General features: G+C 42.9%; 1 protein-coding gene across 1 annotated transcript; it reads left to right on the forward strand.

Moving 5' to 3' along the window:
• Positions 1–1,777: 1,777 nt before the first annotated feature.
• Positions 1,778–22,010, forward strand: mosmoa (modulator of smoothened a). The gene is made up of 3 exons (XM_071910460.2): positions 1,778–2,460; positions 12,179–12,391; positions 19,353–22,010. Exons 1-3 carry the CDS (start codon positions 2,355–2,357, stop codon positions 19,535–19,537), a joined length of 504 nt encoding a protein of 167 aa, XP_071766561.1. The 5' UTR covers positions 1,778–2,354; the 3' UTR covers positions 19,538–22,010.
• Positions 22,011–24,603: the final 2,593 nt, after the last annotated feature.

The following is a 24,603-nucleotide window of genomic DNA, read 5'->3' on the forward strand; positions in this document are numbered from 1 at the left end:
ATTGTGCTGCTGCTGCCAGCAGAGGGAGGTTACATTTCTGCTGATTTCCCGCCGTTATAATAAAAGCTGACCAGCAAGTACTGTGCTATCTGACATGCTTTCAATAAAACAAGTGTTTGAAACTGTGTCCGCTTATGTTGGAACAAGAGTTAAGAACGCATCAAATCAATGTGTGTAAACAGAATTTCTCAAGCTTAAATGATTGTGAATACAAACATACAGTATATGACAGTATAGATGTGCATCCTCAAAAGAAATGCTGTGAGAGCTCAGTTTACCCAGCTTTTTATTTGTGGGATAGAGTGTACACACCTTTTTAGTTTGACATAAACTTTAGGTGGCATATATTATAGTAGGCTAGTATCAAACTGATGTTATGTGATGATTTGTTATTTGGTATGGAGCTAAACTTTACTCTAAAGTATTGTAACCATACTCAGGAGAAATGTAACTGCAAAACAGTAATCATGACTGAACTGAAAGAGAGTAACTGTAACTGTATTCAAAAGTATTGTAAGAACACGATTCGCAAGTGTAGCCTATCTTCACGTATGCGGTGTTTGCATAATCATGGAAATTGCACACGCCATTGCAAATTGTAATCCTTATGGAACTTGACACTGCACCAAGAGAAGAAATGCAAAACTGCCCTAAAACTGTGCAAACACACCAAGATTTGGCACTCACCTATTACTCGCCACGATTTCAACAGTCTCCCCACATTCCCACAGCCTTTACACCCTCAATTCTTTGAGATGCTGGCTGTGCAAATTGTGCCCAATTGTCAGTTGAGGTGCCACTTTCGATTATGTTCATGGCCATAGGCGGGACATGGCTACAGAGATAACTCATTTCCATGCTTATGTAAACACCAATGTCACATATGTGCACACTTACGAATCAATTTCTTTCAGTTACAATACTTTTGAATACAGTTACAGTGCCGAAAAGGATTAGGGCCACATATATGGCTTATGTGAAAAAAATATTTGAGTTCTGAGAATAAAGTCAGAATTCTGAGTCTAAAGTCAGAATTCTGACTTCATTCTCAGAATTCTATTCTCAGAATTCTGACTTTAAATTCAGAATTCTGAGATTAATGTCGGAACTCAAATTTGTGGCCCTTATGTAGTTACAGTGACTCTCTTGCAGTTACAATTCCTCCCCATTCCATAATTTTATATTTTAAGGAATAAAAATCATAAATTAATGCTATTCTGAAATTGAAATGAATTTTGTTTAAATGGGTTGTTTGTCTTATGATAATCACCGACTGGAGGTACTAGTTTTCCTACATTTTCCATCTGCCACTACATCACTGACCCTCAATCCACAAACTCTGCCAGGGCGACTCGACCCCCTTCTTAACGTTTGCATAATATCGCGAGAAGAAAACGAATGCCCCCTGAACGCGAACACACCGAGAGCTGCTGTGCGTGTGTGTGTGTGTGTGTGTGTGTGTGTATGTATGTATGTGTGTGTATGTGTGGAACGCTCTGCGTGGGGGTGTTCGCCTGATGTCATTTGGAAGAAAGAGGGGCTGAGCTAACGGTGGGCATACGGGGGAAAGCACAACAATAACGCATCATTTACCGTCCAGAATGGGTCCTGTAACACCGCACTTTGATTGAAATACCTGCTTTGGTCTCCTCGCCGCGGTCCCAAGAAGAGCTTGTTGGCTAACGGACTTCGTACAGATGCTATTCCAGCGGAGAAGGGGGCATGAATAAGCAAGAGGGGGAGGATGGGTTCTCGTTTTCCTGACGGGTAACGTTAGACCTTCGCCGAAAACAAGGATACCGTGAAGCGAGGGAACTTGTTTGGTTATTTTGCTCCTCCGTTGTGTGACATTGTTCTTGAAATGCTAACGCAATTGGGGTCTCGGGCGTCGAGCAGCCTCTGGGCCGCGGCTCGGCGTACTGAGTCCGAATTTGGGAAATAGCTAGCAAGCTATCTGCTAGCCGCAGTTACCCAATGCTGCTGCTGCTAAACGGACCCAAACGACAACACGAGCGGCTGGAGTCCTGGGCCCTGGCGTTGAGTGAGCTATTGCTTTATCAGAGGAAGAATCTGGGGGAAACAACTGGCAATTGAGATGTGATGCTTTGTACGCCGTCTTTAAGCCTTTTGTAGCTGAAGGCTTCTCTGCTATCGACGCGAAAGACCTATTGCTGCAATGTGTGGACAAAATGCACGGCAGAGCCACAACAGCAGGCTCCCTCTGAAGGGGGCGAGGTAGACTGATAACCAGCCTCTGTCTGTTCCACCTTTTTATGGTTTGGGGTCACATTTGGACCACCACGCCACAGTTTCACGTCATTCACCACTAAACACCCAAAACTTCAGCTGGCGATATGGATAAACTAACGATAATTTCAGGATGCCTGTTCCTGGCAGCAGATATCTTTGCAATAGCCAGCATTGCAAACCCAGATTGGATCAACACGGGTGAATCAGCAGGTAATTTATCAGGCCATATCTACCACTGCCAATTTCTTTTGTTTATCAGCCTTTTTGTTTTGCAGCATTTCTTGCCACTGTCCCTACATCCCAGCAACATTTGCCATACGCTTTCAGATAATCTACATAACAAAGGTTTATCCTATTGTTCAGAGGGTTTCATCTGCTGCAACATCTTTTGTCCACTACAGCATTCGCTTTGGTTGCCCGCTACTACTTTTCTAATTTATCTCCAGATCGATATACCAAGGCCAAATCTTATAATTGATATTTTTTAATTTTTGCTCAGTCGTATGGATCTCTGCAGCTTTAAGCCAACCTGTGTTTTTTTTCCCGAGTGATGACTGTTTTCAGTTAAGGTAATGGTGATCTTGCATTGCAGATCTGTCATGGTAATAATTTAACATATTTGAACTGAACTCGTCACCCTGTGATCCGGGGTCAGTCAAATTAGGCACCAGGGAGAAACTGTAGCCACTGGAGCAGGTGCTGTATGTGGCTTCCCTACTGCTTTGCACAGAAGTACGCACTGTTGTTCCCATGTTTTTTTCGCGTCACTCCTCAAAACACATCTATGCTATTGATAGACAGCTGCTCCTCTTTGTTCCCTCTGCAGGATGACAGCTTAGTAACTGGGTCAGGGAGGGTTCATCCACCAATGCACAGCCAGACTGTATTAGCTCCACAGAATAGGCATTCTGGACAAATGTAATAATAGGATGCAAATGAAATGGGGGCATGGTCCGCTATACAGTCCACTTGACTGTTTTGGAGAGTAAGTAATGTTCTTGCTTGTTAGGTCTCTAGCCATGGTATGCTGTTTGAGATTAGTTGCCTGACTTTATGGCTCAGTTCACACCTTAAATTAGCCTGTTACAGCCAAAACAACAGGGTAACATCTTGCTAATACCCTCAGTTCTGCATTGCCACTTACAGAAAGTTAAAGTTCTGCCCGTTTTACAATTTATTGTGAAAAAAAAACCCAAAAAACAAACAAACACCAATTCTTAAACACCATTCATTTTTGCTGGTGTTGTCCTTGTTTAAGAGTGGTGTTCTATAGCTACCAACCTCCATCTCTCACCTCTCGCTTCCCCTCTCCAGCTTCCACAGCTCTCTTTGATGATTGCGGTGGGTCTTTTCTTGGATGTTTTATGAGACCTGTAGGTGACAGACCACTCACATTTTTGACACATCCCCATCCTCCACGCACTCTTTTTTTTCTTATCACCTTGAGAATGTACCAGCCACTGTTTTGGGATTTACAATACTAAACTCATTTTGGTTTTATGAGAGGTGTTGGCTTGTATTCTTTAACATTCTTTGGTTAAAAAGGCAATTGTAAATTTTCAGCTAGGATAGTAGGTTACTTTGTCTTGGCATGAGTAGCAAAGTAGTCTTAGAACAGTCCTCAAGATTAGATTAGTTATTCAATTTGAAGAAAAATGCAGTTGTGATTTTTTTTTCACCATATCTCATTTGCTGTCATACACAGAAATTCAGCATCATTTGTACCCAAAATGTCAACTGTATTATCAGTTGTTTGTGTCAGAACATTGACAGTAATATACATACAGTATGTTCATATTCTTTACATACATATTTTGTCATCAAATTAAGGTCAAATACGTTTAAGTGATGATCTCCTCTTGTTCTCATGGGGTTGTTCAAATTTGACTAGATGGAATCTGAGTCTGCTTTCTCTCCAGGCCTATGGTTGGCATTGCCAATCAGTAACCTAACCTCACAGACATTCCACAGACCAGTGTATTGTGGGTAATTGTGAGAGGTCATTTCGAAGGCAGAGCACTTGATACAAGACTCCCCATAAAGTTGTGTCTCTAATCAGCTGACCTCCTGATTCCCAGCCTTGCTGTTGTGATATAAGAAGACATTCTGAACGGAGGTTAGTGCTTGACAACCTGTGCTTGTAGGGAACTCAGCGTGGTGTCTTTGTACTCAGAGTGTGGAGAAACAGACATGTTCCCCAGGGCAGTTAACAGTGATGAAAGCCGACTGCACACAAAAGCTTTCATGTGTGGCTTCTGCCTCCGAGTGGTTTTGGTCAAGAGATTTGATCTAGGCTTTTTTGTCAGCTGATCAAACCAGGAATATGTTAACAAAATGTTAAGCTTGTGCAGGAAATCATTCAACAATGATTGCTATTTCTTGTAATTGCCAACACGGATATTGGAAATAGAATAAATCTTTAAGTCAACATTTAACATGTAAAAGGTGTGGGAACTATGGGCGAGTCCAAACTCCTCTGGATATTGAATACTTGAGGCATGTTCAAATAGAAGTAGGAGTACTGTCATTCAACACAAAAGGCAGAATGTGGAGCCCTGACATTGTCCTCACTTCAGTGTGACATCCCCAGGCAATAACGGCTAAGTTGATTTCCTGCCTGGGCTTCAACACAAAGCCATTGTTGCTGCAGTGTCAGGGAGAAACCGTGACTCTCCCGGCAGCCCCACTGACAACTGCCCTCCTGCAGATACTCGTGTCATCACAGTGGATGTCATTCTGTTGAGCCCGAATGACCTAGTCCCCAAAACACTCTTTGTATGCATGCACACACACACTTTAAAAATGCAAAATTGCATCCAGGTACAGACCGCCTTTTCAGCATGCTGCTGTATCAAAGGCCGGTGATGATGACAGTCTTCCACATATGCTGTCTTTACATGGGAGCGGACGTTTCTGGGAAAACCTTTAATTTCTGCATCAGTGATATCAGATCGTATGTCTAACACTGAAGGTGACCGATCCCCAAATCAATATTAGACAAGTGTCCTTGACATCTCAGTGTTTAGCCTCCCCTTCTTTACTGATGTGCTTCTCAGCTGCGGTAAAGGCATAAGTCAGTTAACCTTTTCCTTGTGAACGGCATCAGTTGGATTTTGACACAGCAACACAGACAGACAACAGAACAATTATCATTCTCTGTTGAAGAAGGAAAAACTGAGGTTTGCACTTAGATTTCCAACACAGTGTCGCGTTTTATCGTATGGAGCAGGTTGTTGAATGAGGGGAAAATGGAAGAGTGCTATTATAGAGGAACAGAAGGTGATAGTCGTGACAGGTCAGAAAAGAGAAGACTGCAAACAAGGCCACCACAGCACTGAAAGTTTGTATGTTATCACGATGGAAAAGCAATTATTTGCTCTCTCTTTCTCTTACCTATTCATCTGTGTTTACGTGTGCAACAATTGTCTCCCTGAAATGATTTTTGCTGTGTGAATGGCAAAGCCAGTAGTGAGCACTAGGTGGAAAAATGTACAGTTCTGGTTGCAACAGGAATTATTGGTTAATACAGGCTTTGCTTAAAGACAAGATGTTTTGTTGTGAACAAAGCTGTGCCATTTAACAGTAGATCTTAAGTGCAAACCACAACTGGAAATAGCTTGTGGAATTGCATTGTAGACAAGTATTCTTGTTGCTTGAACAGTATGATAAGACGGCACTAAGACATTAGATTATAGACTCAAGAGTGGGGCGGATAATGTGTATGGAGATGGTTTTGCTGTAGAGGCAAGTTGAGTTGCTGCAATAGGACTAGGTGTTAAAGGTTCCTTTAACCAAGCAGGAGCCAGATTTGAGTTAATAGCTAGCCATTTGTTGCATTTTCTTCATTGGCTCAGTTACATTTACCATTGCCAATTACAAACGAGCCATACCAGATGAACAAAATGTTCAATGTAATGTGGTCGATAGATGGGTAGATAGTTTCTTTTATCTTTATTGTCCTTCAAGATGAAATTTGTTGTCACAGTCTGTACAATACACAGAGGTAAACACAAAGCAACATCCCCCACATACAATTCACACCCCATGACATACATACATAAATTCATACATACAGTTGCATATATTGTGCTTAACGGGGAGCTTGTTGAGAGCTGATATGGCAGAGGGAACAAAGCTCCAAAGTGTGCCCTTTTCCTGTCGTGCAGGTCGGACATCTGTTTTCCTATCTGTTTTCTTGTTTTGAATTCTAAAATGAACATGAAAACATAAAAAGATATAATCTTGTCATTTCCACTTCACAAAGTAAAACATCCAAAGACATGCTATTCTTACGGTTGACCAGCTCACTGACAGTGATTGATTATGCATGTGCTTTTGTATGCAACTTGCTTAGTGTTTTATGTTGTTGCTTGGCCAACAAGCAACAGCAAGTTGTGGTCTTCAAAATATTTTGGAAGGTATGTCAACAAAAATCGACCAATCGTCTTCATTAAATGCATGATTCCCTGGCTGTTTTCTCATCTGTAACCTAGTTGCATTCTCACATCATATAAACCACTTCAGTGTTCAGTTGGAAGCAGCCTGTGACCGGGGAGCTCTTCTTTGACTCACACCCTAATTCAATTGGGCTGTTCCTGCCTCCCTGTAAGAACTAAACAAAAGCAATAAACCCTACAGGATTGTATTCAATTGTACCAAACAAAGCAGCTGTGAAAGCGGCCTTAATGGACAAAGTTGTTACCAGGAAACATTGCCAATTTTAGTGAACTTATAGAATGGTAGCTTAGCTTCTTTCAGAGGTCAGTCTCTTCTAATGGATGTTCCTATCAGGCATTCCCGTTTTTTAACCATATGTCACTATTACCTAATTAACCTAATGAAGATCAACATATTCCAATGCAAGTTCTTGATTGACACCCGATTCTGGTTTGGACACAAAGATGAAGATGTGCTCAGCTGTTGAAAAGTATATTACTGGTTCGCTGCACAATGTTAACCTGCAAAAATATAACCTGAAACAGAAGTCACATATGCTATTCTTATTATCTCGGGTACCATTTATCCATATTTCTGTACAAATTTCTCCCAAACTTAGAAACAAGGCAGCTAAGACCCCAATCTGTGACATAATTCCTCAACACTTTCTGGAGCTCATCTATTGCCTATAAACTGGGAGCTGATTGTGAACACTGACAGTAAACGGGTTTAATTTCTAGGAATATAAGCACTTCAGCACTGGTAGCATTTGGCAGTAAAACCTCAAACACATTTTCTATGACTCTACAAAGTCAGCTGCACTATGCTTTGTCAGTAGTGTAGCTCCAGAATGTGGTTTGATGGCATCTGAGATTAGAGTTTAGGTTTGTGGTTTTTTAACTTTGGAAGTGTCTTGAGACAGCCTGATATCTCCTTTACAAGAGAAACTTTGGGATATGTATTAATTTAACTATCTAAAAATAGAATGCCAATTCTGCTATAGGGTGGGTTTCCCTTTAACACACTTTATGACCTCAAAATTGTGGCCAAACTTATGTCTTATGTTATTTTTGCCATGGAAAGTGGAGTGAGTTTTTTTTTTAAAGAAATGTTGAATCCGTTTATTGGATTGTTTCCCTCCCTGGGTCTATCTTTGAAGATGCTAGTGTTTGTTATGCAAGTCACTGAAGGATGTTTTCTGATGTTTGAGATTGTACCTCGTTCTATTTGGGCTTGTCTACCGATGTCTGTGCAAGTTTGGAAAGTATAAAGCTGTGCCCCTTCAATGTAAGTGGGTGCTGTAAAAGCCTCTAGCAGCAGAAGCAGTGGCTGTTGGCTGCTTTTGCTTGCCTGTTTGCCGCCCACCACAGTTCAGAGGCCTGTTTGACTCATCCCTCCAGCGCTCACAAACAGCAGCACCCCCTATGCTCTGCTAATGACAGCATCACCATGCCGAAGATGAGCAGACACGGCCCTCATTTCCTCTCATTTAGACTGAGACAGGGTGAGAGGAGTATTTTGATCGTGGCGGGGTACAGAGAGGACAGCGGGGTAATAGGACATGAAGGGAACGCTGAAGTGAACAGGGGCACAAGATGGAGAATTGGTCTATTGTTTCCATGTGTGAGAGACAGAGGAACAGTCAGAGCAATTTGCATCTGTAAACTGAAACGCATTAAGCATAATGTGCTTTGGTGGTTCCTCTTTTTAGCAGGCTTATCTAGCTCTGACATCTTGCTCAAGATGAACCCCCCCACCTCCCCCATCACAGCAGCGGGTCCTGCCACCTCCCCACCCCCACCCCTTACCCAACAGTCTGCAATAGGGTGGAAATGAGGCATCGCTCCATTGCTCATACTTTTCATTTTCTGCCCTCAGTTAATTCAACTGCATGTGTAGCGTTGCAGAGCCAGCCGAAGTTTGTGTGTGTGTGTGTGTGTCATTTGCAAGATAACAAGACTGATAATTACTTAGTTTACGTCAGTTGGAGTATCTCCCACTGTGCCCACTTACTGTGCAAAAGTCTTAGGCACATGTAAAAAAAAATATAAAGTGAAGATGCTTTCAAAAATAATGAAATGAAAAGTTTCTAAATATAAAAAAAATACTAAAAAGAGCAGCCTACTGACACACTAATGCAGAAAACAAATACACATCTAAGACAAATTGTATATAAAAAATCTAGGGTGCCTAAGACTTTTGCACAGCACTGTACGTCCGCATTTGTTTAAAGTGTGTGTTTGTCTGTGTGTGCACACTCAGTTGTTTACCTGTGTCTTGACCAGACTGTGTACCATGGCGTGCCTGCCTGTTGTAAGGCAGGAATTCCACTGAGAGCTAGTGAAGCAGCGGGAGGCTGGAGGATCCAGGGGAAATGGTCATAAAACAGTGCCATTAACCGCAGCTATCAAACCTTGCCTAATGTTCTCCTGTTCCCAGCACCGGTCCCGGCTTTCTTTACCTCCCTCACTTCCCGTCCTCAAATGTGTTCAAGGTTACTCAGGAATATGTGGCAGACTTCAGAAATAGGCTATTGAGTGAGCCATTCAGGTGCCATTTTAGTCGGGCGAGCCATGACCTCCATTTTTCTTTTCTACTGTTATTGGATAAGACGTCTGTACAGAGAGAATTGAACTGCCATAGCAATAAGGCAGAAGATTAAGCAATACAATTTAAGATAAAGAACATCCGTTCAGTTATGCCTTGTCCTTAATAAAACATGAGCAGACACCAAGGACGGCATTCCAGTGTGTTGGGTCTAGAAGGTAAGCCTTTATCTAGGAAGCCCACACAGGACTGTGGATACAAAGACTTCAGTTTTGCGGTTCTAGATGTGACTTATCTTTTCTCGGCTTTTGTAGACTGCCAAGGCATTCCTTTTGAGCCACTGGCATTGTTTGTGTGGTTTGGGAAGGGTTGAGTTAGTGTTTGGTTGTTATTGTAAATGCTGTGTTTTCACTGGGTGTTATAAAGGGGACAGGATTTCCTCTGGACAGGCTGCAGGACTGTTTGGCTGTGGGACAGAGGAGGCCCACCCTGCCCCCAGGGCAACAAGTGCACGTCTTCTCACAGGGTCTGTCCCTCGATTAGGATTCTAGTTTCTAGGCCACTTCGTCCACATTGGAACTAAATGGGTTGGTAGCAGAATCATATGTGCATTACTTACATGTACGTAGGTTACAGCGGGGGAGTAAAAATGTCAAGAGTGGGGTGCCAGACAGAGCGAGTAACAGGCTCAACCTTGTAAAACTCCTGCTTGCGTGCTTGTCTCATGTACATGTCCACCCACCCGCTAAGCCAGTGTTTCAACTTTTATGTTCTCGCCCACACGGGCTTGCCTTGTCAATGAATGGTTTCTTTTGTGGTCAATGAAATGAGTGTTTACTATTGGCTCAGTCATTAAATGTTTCAGTATATGGCTCAGACATGTAGAGAAATTGATTTCTTCACGCTTTGTTTTCCTCTGAAGACATATTTGTGACATTAAAGCCTCAATTTAGAACTAAGTTGGCCATATGCAGTACATTTTCTTGGTACATTCACATAGATGTAAATGTGTATGGAAACTCATTTTCAACTTTCATAACCCATTGTAATGCAGATTTAAAGCCTGTTTTACTTAAGTGTATCTGTTGTGCAAGTGGGGGGGGGGGGGGTATCAAGTAGGCTGTCTGACATGTCTAGCTATCCTAATTCCAGCTGTTGTACAGCACTTATGGTTTGTTTTCTACAGTAAAAGTGTGTCTCATGGTTTGCCCACACATGGCAAGTTTAACAGAGAAGCGGGGAGTTGTAGGACAGCTCTCACCTGCCGCCCAAAAAGACCATTATTCATCATGCAAGTACGCATTACCGAAACACCTCACATTGACGTCCCCACTAATTTTTCAATCGGAGACCTCTCGTCCCCTACAGTCTGTTCGGCGTACTCCACCTTTAATTGCCCGAGACCTGTGATCAGCAAAGGCCTGAATGATGCGACACTGTTCTGCTTACTCAGGTAGAAAGTCTCCTATGAAGACATGCACTAATTGAATGGCGTCCCTCCAGAGTGGCTCTACCACTAGAGCATGTTTCTACTCTGAGCGCTGGCCTTCACGCTCCGGCTCTGGCACATCTCCGCCCATGACTCAATCTGTGGCATAAATCCATTCTTCTCCCCGTCTGATCAGTGATGGATAGTTACGGTAGAATGTCAAACCCCACCATGTTTCACGATAGCAGATGTGCACGCTTACTGCGGTCAAGATCCAAGCCAAAACTCTCCACTTCATAAGCAAAACACAGAGGGAGGGGATTTCAAAGATGTGAGGTGGCGGTGGTGGTAGTGGGGTTTGGAGGATCCAAGAGGAATGCTTGTGTTTTTTTGCTTTTTTTTTTCTCAGAGATATTGAGCCACAGAAGCAGGTGCAGATTTCTGTTATGTTATTACTATTTATCACAGGCTGTCTTTCCTAATTATCATTATTCAGGGATACAACCAGGTGTTACACCTGTATGGGATTGATTCAGTTATTGGCAGGAAGAATTTAGTCTCTCTCTCTCTCGCTCTCTGTCACTCTCTCTCTCTCACACACTATCTCTCTCTCTCTCTCTCTCTCTCTCTCTCTCTCTCTCTCTCTCTCTCTCTCTCTCTCTCTCTCTCTCTCTCTCTCTCTCGCTCGCGTGTGAGAGAGCGAGCAGAAACGTCAGCCACTGACATAATTGGGCCCACTAGGAAGGAGAAAGGCGCTCCACAGCTCCTCGCAGGCACTGAATCGGTGACAGATTAAAGGAGCCTCTCTCTGTCTTTCTCCATTCCCCCCTCTCCACCTCTCCCCTTTACTTCATTGCTTTGGTGTCAGCTGAGCTGCTACGCTTGAGTCCTTCCCTCCCCAGGCCTTGTGAGTGATTGAGGCACAAACTCCTTGCCTCTTCACTGTTTCTCCTCAGTCTCAGGCCCTCGGTCCTTCTTGCTCTTTTATAGTTTTTCTCCCTCACTCGCTTTCTCCCTCTTTTTCCAACCCTTAGGCCCACTTTCACTCTCAAAGATGTAGTCTGTTAAGGCTGCTGTTCCTGGGTGTGGGATCAAGTGCTTGTCTGTGTCACATGTGGGCCTCTGTGTTGGAAGTATACTTAGGATTCAGGGCTCTTTGGTTGCCTTTCCACAGTTTGTTGTTATGCCTGCTGGGGCATAGATGTACTGTGTAGATAGCACTGCTGCAGCTGAGAGAGTCTGTGTATTTTATGGGCCAAAATGAAAGAAAATTTTGCAGGTGACATACTGCTAATACTGCTTCTAGAATTTATAGTTTTGGCCCATTTTAGAATGAATGTATGTGGTGTGCATTTATTGGTACTCTGGAGTGTATTGTGTATGTGCTTGTTATTAGCGGTGTTGCATTAATGTCTCATCTGTTATTATTTAACTCCTAACCCCAAATATGCTATTTTATGTGCACATTTACAGATATATTATAACATTTCTCTCTCTCTCTCTCTCGCTGTGTAGGCGCCCTAACGGTTGGTCTTGTCCGGCAGTGCCAGACCATCCACGGACGAGACCGGACCTGTATCCCGCCACGGCTGCCCCCAGAGTGGGTCACCACACTTTTCTTCATCATCATGGGCATCATCTCCCTCACCGTCACCTGCGGACTGCTGGTGGCATCGCACTGGCGCCGCGAAGCCACCAAATATGCCCGCTGGATCGCCTTTACTGGCAGTAAGTGATCAGTACCAGCCAGGCCACTGAAATCCACACTAAATTGAAATATTTAGTTGTTTTTTGTTACTAGATATACCATCTACACATTCCCCTATAGCTTGCTCACTTTCTTTGCTCTTTCGCTCTATCTGTCATGACAATCTCCTTAAAGACACCTTTTGCCACAGTGGTATGTTCATTTCAAGCAGTTGTACCCAATCTCTTGAGGGGAGGAAATAATGAGTAGAGGAGAAGAAGTGGGAGGTGAGAGGGGGTGATGTGTGAAGATATTGGTTTTAGCCCAGTTATGCACAACATTTCATGGGTGCTGCTAATTTAGATACGGGTGTGTGTGCCTCTCTGTGTGTGCCTTTGCGCGTTAAAAAAGATTTGAGGCTATGCGCAGTGTGTCTGTGTGTGATTGTGTTTCTGAGAGTGACGTGAGATCCTGCGTGTGGGCGTGTGTGTGTTTGCTTGCGTATGCACATTTGTGAGCATCTTTTGCATGGTTGACGGCTCCTCTTGCTCCCTGAAGCTTATTGATTGAGTAATGCAGCTCCTGTGGCGCCCGAGTGGGTGGCATGTGCCACAGTGTTTCTCTCCCTCTTTGCCTTGAACATCCCCCCTCTTTTTCAAACAGGAATTCTGTACAGACGTACTTCCACCTCTCAATAATAACTCAGCATCCATCTCATGCACTGTGGCCGGGCTGGTTTCGTAAGGCTGTGTGGGAGGCTGTAGTTTGATTGGTTGGTTAGTTAAGGGAATAGACAGCCTCTAGCACACACACACAGATGGAGTAGGCTAGATGGAGTAGTGGTGTAGCCTATGAAGCCATGATACACTGTACGGCTGTTTGAAAGGCGGAGCTGCTTTTTTCATAACAATGTGACAGCTTTGTTCTGTAGAGGAAGGCTAGCCCATAGTTTTGAACAAGCACCCAGTGCTTTTGTCAAGCTTTGCAAGTCGGGCCAAATGCGGATTCACAATTAGGTTTTGTAACTCTTGCTAATCACTTGCAAATACCCGGTGAATCACCCCATTACAGAATTCCAGGCACTCTAAAAACTGTCTGTCCGTTAAGCACAAATCTGTGTCACAAGCTAAATTGGAAGGCGTTGAGTCATTGTTTAACGATCACACTCAAGGCAAGTAAGGAAGTTGCCATGGCAACAGGGAGCAATTGTCACCCTTGTCCCTTGTTATGGTTCTGTTGGCCATATTAGACATTTGGTATATTATTAGTAACTGTTTTACTGCAGGTAACAAGATACAGATTGACATGCAGAATGGCAACAAGTAAAGAGGCTTAAGAGAAAAAAACAAGCTTGAGAGAAAAAAGAGTGAGAGAGGGGGAAGAGGTAGAAAAGCATCACTTTATTCTGTTTAGGATCCCCATTAGCTGACGCCTCAGAGACTGCTGGTCTTCCTGGGGTCCACTTGTAACCTGAGAGCCTTGTTTCTGGTGGAGGAGAGGCACAGTAAAGAGAGAGGAAAGGGGCAAAGCCAGGACTTTTTTTCCCTGACGCTGCTGAACTCTAGCTGCGATGCTGAACACTGCACCTCTCTCGGCTGATGTGCAGTGGCTCATAATAATCGGCTGTGCGGGGGAGAGGGTGAGAGGTTGAGTGAGGAAACAAGAGTGGGGCTTTAAGAAGACGACGGGCAAGGAAGGAGAGCTGAGTGAATAATCATGTTCGCAGAGGTCAAGAGCTGAAAGCGTTAGTAAGTGCGAGATGGATGCCAATATAAAGACAGAAATGGAAAGAGAGAGAGAGAGGAAGAATACAGAGAGGTCGGTGATGGTCGCCAGGAGACGGGTGGTTCACTCGGGGCAAACAGGTGATGAAGGCTGGGAGAAGGTGGGCAGTCTGTACCAGGGTTCGTAACTGGCCCCGGGCCACAGGCACCTGAATGGGCAGCTTTGTATGACCAGCACAGGCTCACCTCTGTCCCCTGTATACTACACACACCAGTCCCTCTGCAGTCCCTTGCACTCTACCCCAGGCCAGGCACAGTACACCTTCGCCAGTGCAGATCAGCATACACACAACCAAGCCACATTGTTGATTTAAGATAAGATGACTTTAGTGATCCCCGTGGGGAAATTGGGTTGTTGCAAACAGTAATAGGATACAGCAAAGAAAAACAGAATAAAAATGGAAATATAGTATATAAACAAGAATATAGCAAATGGGTATATAAACGTACACACCAGAAAATGTTAAGTAAAATGTATCAATGAAAAGTAAGGAGAAAAATTTAAGATTACAGCATTATTAGAGTGTGCACAATAACTACAGTAATTACTATTAATTAGTAATGATCTCATCAGCTAAGCCACTGTAGTTTGACCAGCAGCGGGTGAACAAGACACATACGTCATCAGTTCAGGTGTTACATGTTGTTACGTGTTACATGTTGAAACGGTGGCCTATGAAGCACACTTCTACAGTTAACTCATTGGTGAAGCTAGCAAGAAGAATGCTGAGCCAGGTGGTTCTGGCTCCACTAGCTTACCTTTCCCAGCATCCTTCTGCTATCACGGCTGTTTCTGCCCCCCCTGTGGATAAACACATGGCCAGAGCAATGAGCAGGGAAGGGGACAGACATAAATATTAGCTATGTCTGCCTGGCAAGGCAGGTTAGCCAGACAGCACTCACTTTGCTAGCTGGCAGACTGGAGACATTTAGCCTGTTTGGGTTATCAAGAGCCAGCACAACATGTATCAGATTAGCTATTCAAGGACTGTTTTGGAACATACTTTCAGCAGCTGAACAACTTACAGTCTCTCCAGTGGAAATTTCTACTTTTATAAAATCGAATGATCTGTTGTGATAGCTTACGTGTCACACATGACAGGCTTTTTCTCTCTCTCTCTCCGCTATCAGAAAAAACAGGTGAGCGGTGCTGCAGCCTGTTCACACAGAGGCTTAAAGGATCATACCAGTGTCAAAATGCCATTTACTAATCTCATCTCGTTCACCTGCTAGCATATATAAATACCTGCTATTTACTGTTTTTAAACAGTTTATTAGGTAGTCTATTAGTGTAAATAACTGCATGGTTGTCACACTCATATTTTAGGCTACTTAATTAATTAATACGTTAAGAATTTTAGATGTTATTGCCTGTCAGATTGCTAGCCACTGGAGATTGGCAAAAAATGTGATAGTGCCATTACTATCCTTTCATTCCTGTGCTATTACAAACTTGGCTTTCTTATAGCTAAGGCAGTTCTGTTGACTTGACAAGACAGAGTGAGAGAGAAAACTAGCTACAAAACGCCTAAAGTTGTGTGTGCTATCATGAAGTTACACTGTCTTGATGTAACCAGAATAATTCAAAAGAGCTTCTTTTGCTGCACAAATATCAGCCAACCTAACTTTAAAGGCAGTCATACCTCATGCTGTGTTGGAGTGATTTTGCAGGATAGCAAGCTAGTCAGTATTCATAATTCATGTAGCAAACAATACACAATACACAACACACAACAGGGCACATCACTAGTACATGAACAAATTTCCCTCACCCCCACCACTGCTACTACATACAAACAATCCAGGAAGAAACACTGCTTTAAAGCACATACGTTTCCATGGGAGAAGAACAGCATGTGTGGGAATATTGTTGGTGGACTATGTGGAGCTCAGTATGGAGAAAGAGAGCTAGTCATTGCCCCAGTTTTTTTTTTTTTAGAATAATGCCTAAGCCTGTTTTGATTTCCAACTAACTGTGTTTAGAAAATGTGTTAGACAACTGAGCAACCCTTAAAATTGACGGTTTTATCTCAAAACCTCTGATTGTGCTCTTTTAATAGGAGCGAGTCTTGATTAGATTTAGCTATTCCACTTCAAATTTAGCCTAGCTATTGAGCAGTTATTCACAGGAGTCTCACAGTGCGCTTTGTTGTTGTGGTGGAAAGTCAACAGTACGTTACATTAGTGGACTCGGAGCTGGACTAGAAGCTTCCATTAATGTCTTCAAAGGAAGTAGAAGAAAAAGAGTGGTGATTCTAATTAGCGATGACTTGTTGTCCGAACACAGAAGCAAACACGCTGAAGTGAGCCATATGATGGGGCTCCTTAATGACTTCACCCCTGACCTCAACTTTGCTCTGCGGCTGTTGAAAAACTTGACATACCGCCTGCCGAGTAGTACATCACAACATGCTCTCTATTCTTGAGCGCCCGGTCTGTAATTATTCTCGGCATGTGATCAACACACCAGGCTAATTGATCCCTATGGGTGCGTTATGGTCTTGAGGGCTCCATTTGGCCGCAATTTGTGACACTTTTTTCCATTAGTGCCAGTGGATTCTTTTCTTTTCACACCAGTGCGGCTGAAAAACCCAGCAAGTCAAATTTGATTCATAATTCTTCCCAAGAAAAAAAATACTAAAGGGATGTTTTGTGGTTTTCTAAAGCTATTAAAGAACATAGTCTATTTCTGATAAAGGCTGCTATGTTTTAGAGTGATAGTGCTGGTAGAGCTCCCTCCAGAACTGCTGTCGCTCTGGCTTCAGCCTCACTAAAATCACTTAATTAAATGTGTTTCACTTTGGCACGGTTCAAACACAACCTCTATGCACATGGCCCCAATGTAATAAACACAAAATACACTGTTGCTGGTAAATAATAGCCTATTTTGGGGTAATAATCTATCTCTCCCACGACTTAAGCTTGTAGAAAGATTTAAAAGTATTATAATCAGCCAGAAGTGATATAGAGGGCTTGCTTTTGGATTTATGGAGAAACATTTACTGAAACTAATGCATTCAAGTGCAGGTTGAAGTCTGAAATAGTTGAGCGCACATGAATGATTCAACAAGGACACTGGTGCAGTAATTGTTGTCCTGGATCTAACATCAGCTTGACTTTATTGACCTCAAAGCTGAAATCAGTTCCCCTACCTGAGGCTTTCTCTCACAAGATCTGCATAAACGTTTGACTCTCGAGGAATGCTACCTTCAAGTGCTGTCGGAAAGTTGACAACACAAACTGATAGCCGAGTTGCTGAGATTTAGGGGGCGGACAGCAGGGAAGCCTGGCCTATATTATGTTGTTATGTAACAATAACATAATAATGTTGCATCTTATGTATATAATTACTACTATTAATTATTTATCTAATAATTAGTAATTAGTAATGACAAATTATACAATGGCTTTATTAATAAATTAGTTAAAACATAAATTATTTGCCTTACATAGCCAACTTTATTACCTATTGTAGCACACCCTCTATGCTTACAATTGATACAGCACAAGAACACATTCTAGGCACAACATTAATTTCAACATATTAACAATCAACAATCTCAATAGACAACATAGAAGTTACTGTGTGTAAAGCAGTCTGTAGACCTATGACACCACCAAACAAAAATTAGATTTTTAGTACCAAGCTGCTCTATAAACATCTGTGGTATGTGTGTGAGTGTGTGTGTGTGTGTGTATAGGTCTGTCTTTGTGTCTTGGATTTTGTATGTGAGGTTGTGTATACATGGTGACGCTCAAGTGCATACTGGCTGACTATACAGTATGTGTATGCTGTCAATATGTATGTGCTGTGTCTCCTCGGTCTGAGTAGTTGCAGGCCTGCACCGCTTTACTGTTTGTCTGAAGCGATGATCCCCGACTGAGTGGATTATGAAATTGCCTTCACAACGAGGATCGTCTGAATCTATTTAGCCAACTCACTTTATTGTTCTTTTCCTCCCAAGCGCTCTCTCTTCAGTTCTCCTTACACTGGTAACTCTGTTTAAGAAGTCTGTTATCAGCAGAGATAAATGTGAACATGATCAACAGGATTCTTTTATTACCGTTTAGCCTGTGGACCATGTCGTCATTCCACTTTTATACGCACTAGTTACGCCTGCATTTGAAACACGTAGCAGAAACACAGTGGGACAGAGCAAGAATAACTCAGATGACCTTGTTGGACGGCTCTTCATCTTTACACAAATTGAAGCACCATCACAAGTGCCTTGTTCCTTCATCTAATGCTGCATTCACATTGTGACGGTATGCGGTAGACGGCAAACCGAATGTTGATTATTTTCAATAGGAGATCAACCATTAACTCTGCCAGAGCTTACAGAAAGTGCCACCTACTACACCGGCAGACAGAACTTGGCAGCAAAAGTTGTTTCAACTCTTGTCTTCATCCGCAGTGGTGAAGAGAAATCGGATGTTGAAAAGTCTAGCAAAATGGATGCACCTACGTAGGTTTGTGCACTTGCTCTTCTTGTCTCGTCTTCCAATGAAGACATTGTAAGCAAGAACCTTCATCTTCTGGCCTTTTTGCTGTCTGGGAGAAAAAGATGTACTGACAAATTTTGGCCGGCTGGGCTATTCATAGTCCTTATTTGGCTTCCTATTAATTTATATTATGGATCATGTTTAATCATTTATGCAAAATATAACCTATTTTGAAATGAAATATTGTAACAGTCACACAATGCTATTTAACGGATCAGATTCTATCTCAGCGCATGGGACTGACATCCCATGATGCCGATCACTACGGCTTTTTTTTTTTTTAGGCCACAGTGTGAACGCAGCATGAGTGCTCCTCGTGAGTGTCTCTCTTCCTCTCTCTCTCTCATCTCCACATTCCCAGCACACACACACGCACACACACACCGTCTGATCACGACGCATACCATGAGTCCAGTTTGTGTAATTGCTCCTTCAAAGCCATCTGAAAGGCACCATTGTATATCGCTAATGGACTTGTTAAAATTGAATTCAGTTTGAGCGGCCTGTGCTTCCTGTGTCTTCATGGGCAACTTTCTGTACCTTGTCTAGAGAGCAAAGGCCAAAGTTAGTTTTGGTTCGCATTCAGGATTTAGATGTAAAAAAATAACAAAGCAAATGAACTTGTGTGGCTATACATATCCATAGGAGTCATCTTCTTTGAGTGTGTACAGTGAACTAACATTTTCTCTCTCACTCCTTCCCCCCCCCTCCCCAGTGATCCTGTTCTGCATGGCGGCGCTCATCTTCCCCATAGGCTTCTATATCAACGAGGTGGGGGGCCAGCCATACAAGCTGCCCAACAACACAGTGGTCGGCTCCTCGTACGTGCTCTTCGTCCTCTCCATCTTCTTCACCATAGTGGGACTGCTGTTTGCAGGGAAAGTTTGCCTCCCGGGCTGAGGACTCGACCACGCCTGCCTCTGGACTAACACAAGAGGCTTTGAAAAATTTACGGAATTTAAAAAACACACAACGACTGAAAAAAAACAAACAAACAAACTGGCCAGGGAGTCTGACCCAGGGAAGTCTCTGATTATCTGTCCGTCTGCAACAAGGGACCGCAGCACCACGGAGTACCTAACCATTAAAAGACGAGAAATGAATCAACGAACAAAACACTAAGGGGGATATGGGCACGATGGGGTGGAGGAGTGTAAGGGAGGGCAGCTGCGGCTGTCAACGCACCCTGCCACTGTTTATTTAAAACATGGTCTTCTGTTGTTGTTGCACTTTTGGAGCGCGATGGGGGACAGCGGGCAGCCGTGCAGAGGCAGCGAGCGGGGCAGGAAGAACGGGGATAAGGGGTATCACTATGAGACCAAGCAACAACCGTGCTTATTATGCCGCTGTCATGGCAACCACGGCCATAATGTTGGCGCACATTACTGAGGACCACTACAACCACTCCTCGACTTGACTCCTGACCGCCCGCCCGCCCCGCCGCCCTCAGCACACATCCACACATCCCCCAGTGAGAAACCGTTGCCGTCACTACCGCTCCTGTTGCTATTTTTGGCTTCTCTTAGCTATTTCAGTTGTGTGTTTTTATGTTGTTGTACATTTTGTGTTCTTTTTTTCATCCCCCCCCCCCCCACCCTCAACCTTTCCACTGAAATAGTTTGAGTGTAATTGAGGTTCACTGAACCCTTGAGGGTAAGGGGGTTTCTGCCAGATTGGCTTTGGAACAGGGTATATTCCTGCCTGTCCCGGAAGGCCCCAGGTGTCGGGTTGGGGAGAGCAGCTGTGATCCCAGCTGTCTGGGCCAGCGCACAGGCTGCTGTGGAGGAGACGAAGGGTGCAGGTGTGCTGCCTCTTGGTCTCCAACCAGCCCCGACTCAGGAGCAGGTAACTAGGAGAGGAGCGAGGGATGCATGCAGGGGCGCAGAGAGCGACCTCACTGGGCCTTGAGCGCGGACCTCGCACTCTGAGCCCCGGCAGACCAGGGGAGTCAGGCACCTTAAAGGAGAATGCCACTCAATCTGAGAACTTGCATATTGTTATTTATAAGGTCGAGGAAAGTGTTAGTGAACGTAAACAACTGTCTCGCTAAGATGAAATGAAGGAGGTTTAGACTAATCTGTGATGTCACACTGATGTGCGTCCTTTGCCAGTGAATAGAAGACTGTGAACTTACACAATATTCATCTGAACATAAACACTCATATCTCAACAAACTCAAATGAGCTTGATATTATAGTATTACTCTTAGTTTAGTTAAGTACAGCCACATTTACCTTTTTCAAGTAATTTCCAAGAGCTGTACATCACTGTGATGTTACAGTTTTGGGGTCGGGATTATCTCTTCTTTTATTGCTAGCTATAGCAGACAGTATTGAATTTTACAAATAGAGACTGAAGTTTCCTAAGGTGTGAGAATAACATATGTGAATGCTGAAATTCAGTGGTATTCTCCTTTAAAACTGGTCCAGCAGGAGGGGAAATAAGGGAGCCAAGAGCATTTTTGTCTTGTTTTGTATAACGGTAAAGGCACCGGGACTGCAGGTCAGATCCATACATGAGGCAGTGCCTCAGTGTGCTGCTCTTGAGGCCCGTGAATGTAAACACACACACACACACAGACATACACACACACACACACATATATACAGCCACCATCCTACCCTGTACTGTATAGATACAGCCACACACACACACATACACACTCACATACACAGGTAACTCCCATATAGGCTTGTACTGTACAGGTTTACACACACATACACATTTGGGGAGCATAAAACCTACTGAAACTCAGATCTCCCCCAGAGAGGTGTGTGTTGACGCAGTCACGGGCTCAATCGCTAAGTCTTAGAGAGTTCTTTGTATTTTTGTTTCCTGCTCAGCTTTTCTTACTCTTGGTCTGATGTATACTGCTAACTATAGATTCTGCAGTGCCCTGTCTCGGTTGATTCAGTATTGTGCCATGACCTGTTTTTGTTTAATAATGTATAGACACAAAAGGCGGGATTTCTGTATTAGGAAGCACTGTGCATTCAACAGTATAGGTAACAGAAATAGAAGCACCACAAATGTATAAAAAAAGAGAACTTCTTACCTCATTGTTTTTGTTTCTGATATTATTTTCTAATGGTGGCAATGTGTGCCCTCTAATTTGTCTCTTGCCTTGATCAGATGTCTACACATAAAGCCTATGATCATAGGAAATTATTTATCACTGAATAAAAAGAGAAAAAAGATGGGTGTGTGTGACTTTGACACAGTCAGTCTGTATGATTTTTCTGCTTATTTAAGGGTATATAAAGCATTTCTAAACTGTAGTCTGATAGACATAACAGTATGAGCCCAATCAGTAGCCTAGATGTTACAGTTAGAGGAATCAGAAAAGATGTAATAATTTAATCAAATGGCAAATTAAGCCTACTGTTTAGACAATATGTTCTGTATAATATCAGCTATCATTGGCTCTGCTTTGCAGCTATGAAGACTGTTCAGATTAAAATAAGGTTTATTTGTAGTTAGCTACTAACCTATACATCAATGTGGTGCATCTGCCTATCTGTGGGACGAGGCCCAAATGGCCTTCCCATCCTCCTTCATGAATTCTGAAAAGCATTCTTAGACACAAACCTACTGTGATTCAAGGGCAGCCACCCAGGATGCATTAGTGGAAGGGCTATCAGTGTGCAGAGTACATCTGTTAAATGCAAGACAGTCCACAGATAGCCAAGCTGAGAACAAAACCTCCTGTGCTTCAGTATTGATAGGCGGTCTAGCTAGCGTTTCCTGTGGACATTTGAAGAATGATGTTTTTCACTTTGTTGACTCACCTATCAGTGACCTTATAAATCCTTTTTTTTTTTTTTTTTTTCAGAAGAAGAATAGTGTTGACTGGGAAATTGGAATAATTACTTACAGTTGTCAATGATTTTAATCCTTTGCATTTATAAACATTTCACCACAGCTTACCTACTGCTTTTTGGCAAAGTCCATTGTTAATAAAAGCCTCACATGAATCTTCACCCTTTTAATTTTGGGCACATCAGAGGCTTTACACATATGCCTTGGACAAGAGAATTGTTACTTTTTGACTTTGCTTAACAATGTTCCAAGGACATGCAGAGGTTGCTTTATTTTCACCTTGCTAGATCGTCATAGTGATTGGATTTGTTATTGAAAAAGTTTGACATCATGCATCATAATATTCCCCATGGCAGCTTCTGGCATTACTTTTCACTTGTATCTTCAAAAAGTTCTGAATGACTTTCATGGACCTTAGGGTCATGAAACCTGCTCTGTATGTAAACCCTGAGCTCAAGAAAAAACATGAAAATCACTGTTTTATTTTTTCCACAACAGCAGCAGCTTGGTTTGGATGCTTATATTTAACATATCAACATCTAGAGAAGTTAGTTATAACATCTTAATGCATGAGTTCCTTCAGTAAGGACTCCACATAACCATCAGATCTGGGTAAAGTTCAATCTCAGGATACCTCGGTAAAAACAACACATTTTCTTATATCTTGTACAAGTCAGCCTTTGGAAAGCACGGAGATCTGGAGGCAGTATTCACTTCTCTGTGGTTTCCCACAAAGCAAGTTCGCTACAAATGGGTCTTTCTATTCATGTTTGTCATGCATTCAGTTGGATGGGTCTGTTGCATTCATTTGTCATTTTCTCACCATCAGTGTGCAACCCAGATAAGACGGCATTCTTACTCTCAAAATTGCACCTCCATTAGCTTCTCAATGACCTGCAGCCTGGTGTTGAGCATGAATGGTGGTCCATTTAGGTTTTGGAAAGGTCACAATAATTCAGTTTGGCGGATCACATCGGTCCAAATGCGCTCTGCTCTCTAAAGACAGCTGTGGGCTGTTTGGAGAGCCGCTTCACATTGTTACTTCTATCCCATATTACAATAAATAGTGCTACAGGAAAAAATGCACTTACTATGCAAGACTGCACTGCTAATGAATATTTGATCTCAACCATAATTCTAACAAAGGCTCCTCACACATACTTCTGTATGGAGCAAAGGCTGTGCTCCTTACTTAGCCTTTGCAGCTTGCCTTGCATATATTTTCTCACACTGATAGTAATAACGCACCTTGTACTGTAATGCATTGTAGTACTGTAAGCCGAACCCTTTATTGGCTGATGGAGCCGATCACTGATCATGGTTTTATGGAAATGTTAAGGATATCAATAGTCAACTTCGCCAAAAGAATTCCATGACAGTTACGGCTAAATTTGCGTTCCAACACAACTACTACCATCCATTATGTGACATAATGCCTCTCTGTCATCACATTAAGTGCCCACCTAATGTTTGTTAATTACTGGGCATTGTCCTGAAGAGCAGCCACAGTGTATCGCCCATTCATCTCCACCTGTTCAATCGTGGCTCTTTTTTTGTCTTGTATTAATTCCACTCATTGCTCCTACAGTGTTTCTTTGTTTGCTATTATCCAAACTGGTACATCATTTTACTTTTTTAGCCTCTCTCTCTCTCTTGCTCTCTCTGTGTGTGTGTGTGTGTGTGTGTGTGTGTGTGTGTGTGTGTGTGTGTGTGTGTGTGTGTGCGCGCGTGTGTTTGCATGTGTGCGTGCATGTCTCCCTGTGTATGTGTATTGAGGGGACAGGTTATGAAGTTAGCCAGGAAGATTCACAGATGAGTGTGCTACAGTTGATTTAGTCAGTTCTCCTTGAGGGTCGGCAGATGCTTAATAGTGAGTTATTGAAGGACTGATCAACACTGACAGCTCCCAGAGCAGTTCTCAGTCCAGATGGAGGAGAGACTTCTCTCTGGTCCAAACAGCTTGGTTATGACTAACCAACCAGTCCAGTTGCAGCCTTACTCAACTCTACTAAATGTGACTGAGGAGAAAGACTCTGTTTTGTTTTTAAAGGTGAAGCAGAAAGCGGTTTCATTGCTTATTAGCTCTCGGGGAACACATTTCTACAGTACAATTGGCTTTTCTGTACGTTAATTATGAATTAAAATGG

This window comes from Centroberyx gerrardi, chromosome 7 (genome assembly GCF_048128805.1).
Source record: "Centroberyx gerrardi isolate f3 chromosome 7, fCenGer3.hap1.cur.20231027, whole genome shotgun sequence".
NCBI classification, from domain to species: Eukaryota; Metazoa; Chordata; class Actinopteri; order Beryciformes; family Berycidae; genus Centroberyx; species Centroberyx gerrardi.

Coding starts and splice junctions, on each gene's coding strand:
- mosmoa (XM_071910460.2), top strand. CDS start 2,355: ATGGATAAACTAACGATAATTTCAGGATGCCTGTTCCTGGCAGCAGAT. Junction 2,461..12,178: donor CAACACGGGTGAATCAGCAG/GTAATTTATCAG, acceptor CTCGCTGTGTAG/GCGCCCTAACGGTTGGTCTT. Junction 12,392..19,352: donor CTGGATCGCCTTTACTGGCA/GTAAGTGATCAG, acceptor CCCCCTCCCCAG/TGATCCTGTTCTGCATGGCG.